Here is a 7035-nt window from a genome sequence, read left to right as displayed (position 1 = left end):
TAGCATCATTATTTACTGTAAAATACTAGTCTGAATGTTTTCCTTGGCATATATTTATTGCATTAGACAAATAGTAGCGTATAAAACAACGCACAAAAAGTATCACCCTCGGTCACTTTTTCAAATATTTATATTTGGACAGTTGGCGTTCAAAGTTATCTGCAACAGTTTTATTGTTAAAATATTTAAAAAACTGTTCTGGACACTAGTCTAACTCACGTAATTATTCGTTGCTGTTGGCGACATCTTTCGAACCCATAGAAATAGAAATAGAAATATATTTATTTGCCATTAAATGTGGTACAAAAAGGTGGTACATTATTTTTATTTGAGCCATACACATTTAGACTTTAAAAAGCCATGCAAATTGTTTTATACAAAATTTAAGATTAATTGACATAATTATTTTAATCAAAACATGCATTATTAAACCTGCTATAAAGCCGTTAAGTCATAAACGTGGACTGTTACTAATACAAACAAATTATAAAATTTACAGTCCATTATCGAAAAATTCCTTCAGACTGTAGTAACACTTGTCAACAAGAAAAGAGTACAGTTTGTTTTTAAATTTATTGAGTGGTAGTTGTTTAAGCTCATCAGGCAGTCTGTTAAATATTTTAACGCACATTGCGTAACAACTTTTGTTTTTCATGACTGTATGCATTTTAGGGAGTACTAGCCTGTCAGGATATCTAGTATTAAAATTGGTTATATCTCTTTTCATGACGAACATATCGGGGTGTAATTTGACAAATACACAGACTTCGTATATATAAATCGAGTGAACCGTTAACAATTTCAGTTTAATAAAAGAACTTACACAAGATGTTCTTCTAGGCCCATCATTGGTCCTTCCTGGGTTGAGTGCTCGCGACGGCTGCACTCCATGCACTGCACCATCCAGCAGCTGCACCGCCCGTTGCGCACGCGCTGACATGTCGTGTTTTATTGTACTATAACTATATAAAAATACATCTATTTTTGTTAAGAGCTACCAGAAAATGTTAGATATTTTTGGCGCATAGCCTGATACTCGTACGCTACATTTTATACTGACTATACCTCCGTTTATCGAATATCACACGTTTTGTTTTTTCATAAGTTAGTAGTATTAGTAGTAAACTATTGTACAAAAACACATAATAAAAGGAACTTATAGTTAGGAAAAGCTAAGTACAGAGGCGAACTTATCCCTTCAAGGGATCTCTTCCAGTTAACCTTTGAGTGGATGAGAGGACAGTGGGAAGAGGGTGACAAATGCAGCTAAAAAAAAGGATGAAAAAAGTGGAAAATAATTAGTAATTATTAATAATTAGTACTTCGATACAAAGGCGCTAATTTTAATTGAATATTAAATTAACAAATAAATAAATATTAGGGGACATCTTACGCAGATCAACCTAGCTGCAAACTAAGCGCAGCTTGGCAACGATACATTTCGATACTCGTACTAATAATACGTAGAAACAAATATTAGGTACCCGGATTCGAACCTGGGACCATCGGCTTCATAGGCAGGGTCACTACCCACTAAGTAAGACAGGTCGTCTAATTGCGTGATTCTATCATTCGACATAGTAAGAGCATGTCTGTTGTCTGTTTCCGTATGCCACCCTCGCCATCATTAGTCCCAAACTCGGGGCTTGAGTAATTATCCCAATCTGTAACACAGTGGGCTGAATATAAGGCACGTGGACACAGAAATAATCAAAATTTTTGGGCAAAAAAATAAAGCATATCGCATGCTTTTCAAATACATATCTCACATTTATTCAGCAAATAGGCCACAAGGGCACTTTTACATGTCAATTTTTTACAAACAATAAACGTAACGAAATGCAATTACAAATATGGAATCAATGAAATAATAGATACTTTATTAGAGATGCATACAGTCTCTAAATGTCGAATTACAGAAAAAAACTATGATATAAAAATACAACCAACGAATACTAAAATTCTTTAGCCAAATAAAACTCCCTACGTTTGGGATATAAAATATAATAGGTAAATAAAACGATCATTAAATTATCGTTAGAGATGTAGAGGGTCTCCAAGACTTGAATTCTTGAAATATATAAATAATTAAAAGACAAGAAATTAAATCAGACAAACAGACAAGAACCGAATGAAGTGTCTAACGTTAATGCCACTCATAAGTACAATTACATACTTATAACATAACATGTAGCCCGTGTAAGCTTAAACAGACCGGTCTTTACAAACAGCGCCCATTAACGAGTATAACGCGTATTTTATATCGTAGTTACTAATTAATCACATTTCAATTATTAATATCCAATCTACAGACCAATCTATCTTTTTAGTACAAAAACAGGATAAATTTGACGATTTCAAAGTTGATATGTATGTATGCATGTCTATGTGTGCGCGCGCACGCATCCCATTACCTACACATACAAAGTCAGTAATAAACCAGCTGTGCCTCGGTACGATTGCGTTTCATTGCTCCCCACTCTACCCACATATATCTCAGTGGCGACGAGTCGTGTCTTACCCGCGCGTAACAAAAAAGTGACATGGAGCATTTTTTCGGAAATTTGTCTGTTTTCGACCATAATTCCCAGGAATGGGAGATTTTTCATAGTCGACTGTTGCAGTTTGTCAAATTAAATCAAGTGGGGGAAGACAAAAAGGGCGCGTTACTTTTAACGCATTTGTCAGATGAAACATACCGATTGGCAAGGAACCTTGTTCATCCTAAGAAGATTGAGGAAGTCAAGTTCGACGAGTTGGTGAAGGTACTCGATCAACATTTTACTCCGAAGCGCTGTACTTTCGCAGACCGTGCGAAATTTTACGCGGCTACGCGGGATATTGGCGAAAGTATCGAGCAATGGGCGGCTCGAGTTCGAGGACTTGCGGTGCATTGCGAGTTTGGGAGCGCGCTGGATATGATATTGAGGGACAGGCTCGTGCTGGGGTTCAGGGCAGGACCGGAGCGTGACAAGCTTTTCGAACAGGATGCTGCAACACTCACGTTCGCGAAAGCCGTACAAGTGGCTCAGCAGGCGGAATGTGCAAGGAAGGTGAAGGCCTTACCTACCGTGACCGTTAAGGAAGAGCCACTGTACAAGGCGAGCATGGGCCGGGCGGGCCAAGCGGCCAGCCGAGACCAGCCTATGCGTCGGTGTAGTGTGTGCGGTTTGAAAGGGCATGAGGCTGATAAGTGTCGTTTTAAAAATTATCGTTGCCAAAAATGTCACAATAAAGGTCACTTGAAAAAGGTGTGTAGTGCGCGTGTGAACAACATTTCTGTTGAAGATGTAACTCCAGACGACCAGGATTGCAGTGACTGTCAGGAATGTAAAGTCTTTAGTTTAAGGTGCGTACACTATGATCCTATACTAATGTCTGTTGCCATTAACGGAAAGGAGTTTGATATGGAAGTCGATTCCGGTTCGAGCAGTAGCGTAATTTCAGATAGCATGTATCGAACAGAATTTTCAGAAACACAGTTAAGTAGTTGTAGTATGAGAATATGTTTCTACAACGGTCATAAAATCTTACCTCTGGGTTATTTTTCCACACAAGTATCATTTAATGGCATGACAGAGCAAATTTCATTTTATGTCATAAGAAATGGAGGTCCAGCCTTGCTTGGGCGAGATTTTATGGCCAAGTTCGGATTAGGTATATTGCCTATAAATAAAAATTACAATTTAAACTGTTCGTGCGATATAGATACCGATAAGTTGTTAAATAAATATAAAGAATTATTTAATGATGATTTGGGTTGTTTTAAATATGGCGAAGTAAAGTTACAGCTTAAACATGGTGTCAAACCGAAATTTTGCAAAGCTCGACCCCTACCTTTTGCACTTAAGGGTCCCGTAGAGGAGGAGTTGATGAAACTCGTGGACAAAGGAATATTGGTACCCGTCAATCATTCCGACTACGCGACGCCTATAGTACCGGTACGAAAGGCTAACGGTAGTGTAAGAATATGCGCGGACTATTCGATAACTATAAATAACGATGTATACATAGATACGTATCCGCTTCCCCGTATCGAAGAAGTGTTCGCAAAACTTAGTGGAGGGCAACATTTTTCCAAGTTGGATTGTAGTCAAGCGTACAATCAGTTCCGACTTTCCAAAGATTCTCAAAGGCTTACTACTATTAATACGACTAAGGGCCTGTTTATGTATACACGTCTCGTATTTGGATTGGCAAGTGCGCCCGCGATTTTTCAACGGGCGCTCGAAAGCGTACTAGCGGGTATCGAAGGGGTAGCCGTGTTTTTAGATGACGTGTGTGTAACGGGGCCCACTAAAGAAATACATCTGAAAAGGTTAGAGGAAGTTTTTAAGCGGTTCCAAAATGCGGGGTTGAGGTTAGGTAAAGATAAATGTGCTTTTTTTCAGGAAAGCGTCACATACTTAGGTCATATTATTAATAAAGACGGGTTACTGAAGTGCCCAAAGAAAGTTGAGGCAATTGTGAGTGCTCCTCGGCCTAATAATGTGACAGAATTGAAAAGATTCCTGGGTATGTCTAACTATTACCGAAATTTCGTTCCAAATGCATCATCTTTGCTAGGGCCTTTACATGAGCTATTGCGCGCTGACGCGCAATGGGAGTGGTCAGAGCGGCAGCAGGCGGCGTTCGAGGCGATGAAGCGCGAGCTGGCGTCAGATCGCGTACTCACACACTTTGAGCCGAGCGCGCAGCTGACGGTAGCTGTAGATGCTGGTCCCTACGGTCTTGGGGCAGTACTGGGTCAAATTGGCCCCGATGGCATCGAGCGACCGCTCGCCTATGGTTCAAGGTCCCTAACAGCCGGCGAGCAAAACTATAGCCAGCTTCACAAAGAGGCTGCAGCAATTGTATTTGGTGTGACACGGTTCCACCAATATTTATATGGTCGGCAGGAGCCTTTTATTTTGAAAACGGATCATAAACCGCTTTTAGCAATATTTGGCAAGAGCAATGGTATTCCTGTAATGACAGCGTCGCGTTTAATCCGGTTTGGCATAATTTTGTCAGCATATAATTACAAAATTAAATATATTACCAGTAAACAAAACGAGGTTGCGGATTATTTCTCGCGTATACCGACTCAGAATCAGGATCCGCAGGAGTCAGCACTTGAAGATGAGGAAATACATACTTTAAATTCAATGCAATTAAACAGTCTCCCGTTAACATATAAAGATATTCAGGTAGCGACAGCCAGCGATAAGTGTTTACGTACTGTACTTAGGTATATACAGTATGGCTGGCCACGTAAAATTAAATGTAGGAATATTTATCCATACTTTTTATGCCGTAACGAACTCGACGTAGAACAAGGTTGCTTATTACGAGGGCATAAGGTGGTTATTCCGGCGACTTATAGGTCTAGGTTGCTACAAGAATTGCACAAATCGCACCAGGGAATAGTCAAAACAAAAAGTAATGCACGAGCGCGCTTATGGTGGCCTAACATAGATAAGGATATCGAACAGCTGATTAATGCATGTACCGTATGCGTGCATCAGCGCGGCGCGCCCCCGCGCGCCCCTCCTTCGCCATGGGCCCGCCCCACCTCTGCGTGGCAAAGGGTACATATAGACTATTTCTCGGTGGGTCAAAGGTCGTTCTTAATAGTAGTAGATGCCTTTAGTAAATGGCTGGAATGCTTAGATATGGGGAACAATTTAACTACGCGGAATTTAATAATAAAATTGAAGTTTTTGTTTGCTAGGTTCGGTCTTCCAAGAGTTATTGTCTCGGATAATGATGCAAAAATAGCTTCTCAGGAATTTGTCGAGTTTTGCAAAATAAACGGGATACAATACCTTACGTCGCCTATTTACCACCCGTGCAGTAACGGGATCGCCGAGATAAATGTTCGCACTTGTAAGACGCAGCTAAAGTCCATTTTACAGTGTCACTCGTGTGCTCAGATCATAGATGAAAAGTTACAAGACTTTTTATTTGAATACCGTAACACTGCACACTGTACGACGGGTGCCAGCCCGGCTAAGTTAATGTTGGGCCGCGAGCTACGCTGTCGGCTGGACTTGTTGCGACCGCCGGCGCCGGCGCCGCGCGGAAACAATAATAAGGAAAATGATAACAATAAAAATGTTAGACGGTTCGAAATAGGTGACCTAGTGTGGGCCAGATGTTATGAAAACCGTAAACCTTGTTGGAAAAAAGCGTGTATATCTAAGAAACTTGGCAATAGAATGTATGAGGTAAAATTAGAGAATGATATTGTAGGTAAGAGGCATATCGATCAATTATTAAAATATACGAATGTGGAAACTGATCTGTTATCGTCAACTGACGTATCAACGTCAAATTCTGCCGATTACACACCTGAATCAGACCCTCTCACTTGTTCACTTGATATTCCAATTACGGTTAATGATCAATCGGACAGTACGGGGGAAGAGGTGAGAATCGCGGAGGGAGAGATGACTGAGACCGAGACTCCTATGAGTGCGAGTGAAAATAATCAGGTATTTGAATCATCGGAGCATTCTGAGCAACCGGTGCAAGACAATAGGGAGGGAGTCTCGTCTGGCTCATCGCCTGCTCCTCAGCCTGGATGTAACTTAAGACCTAGGCTTAAGAAAATTAATTATAAGGTTTAGCAATTAAGTAATTTGTTGTAATTGTCCCCAGATTCCCAAATTAAGTCGGGAGGAGTTGATATGTATGTATGCATGTCTATGTGTGCGCGCGCACGCATCCCATTACCTACACATACAAAGTCAGTAATAAACCAGCTGTGCCTCGGTACGATTGCGTTTCATTGCTCCCCACTCTACCCACATATATCTCTACATATATCATTCATCATATATATATCTACTTACTTACTTACGAAGATATGGGTGGTACTGACTGGTCGACTTTACGAGTCTTTTATTTCACATTCCTTCATAACATAAATGTTTTTTTTTCTTACAATTTATTAATTTAATCCTCTTATATCCCACTTGACCTGATAATTAGACTAATATTTTTATTATTTATGTTTTATTTAGACTCATAATTAATATCATACTTAAAACG

At 40.0% G+C, this 7035-nt stretch overlaps 1 protein-coding gene across 1 annotated transcript; it reads left to right on the top strand.

The window, feature by feature from the left end:
* The first annotated feature begins 2367 nt into the window (after positions 1-2367).
* Positions 2368-6795, top strand: LOC133523835 (uncharacterized). The gene is made up of 2 exons (XM_061859581.1): positions 2368-3349; positions 6643-6795. Exons 1-2 carry the CDS (start codon positions 2544-2546, stop codon positions 6653-6655), a joined length of 819 nt encoding a protein of 272 aa, XP_061715565.1. The 5' UTR covers positions 2368-2543; the 3' UTR covers positions 6656-6795.
* Positions 6796-7035: the final 240 nt, after the last annotated feature.

Source organism: Cydia pomonella, chromosome 12 (assembly GCF_033807575.1).
Source record: "Cydia pomonella isolate Wapato2018A chromosome 12, ilCydPomo1, whole genome shotgun sequence".
Classification (NCBI taxonomy): Eukaryota; Metazoa; Arthropoda; class Insecta; order Lepidoptera; family Tortricidae; genus Cydia; species Cydia pomonella.
The sequence above is the reverse complement of the archived record's forward strand: the minus strand, read 5'-3'. Positions and strand labels throughout refer to the sequence as shown.

Excerpts from the sequence above, each read along its gene's own strand:
- LOC133523835 (XM_061859581.1), top strand. The coding sequence starts at position 2,544 with ATGGAGCATTTTTTCGGAAATTTGTCTGTTTTCGACCATAATTCCCAG.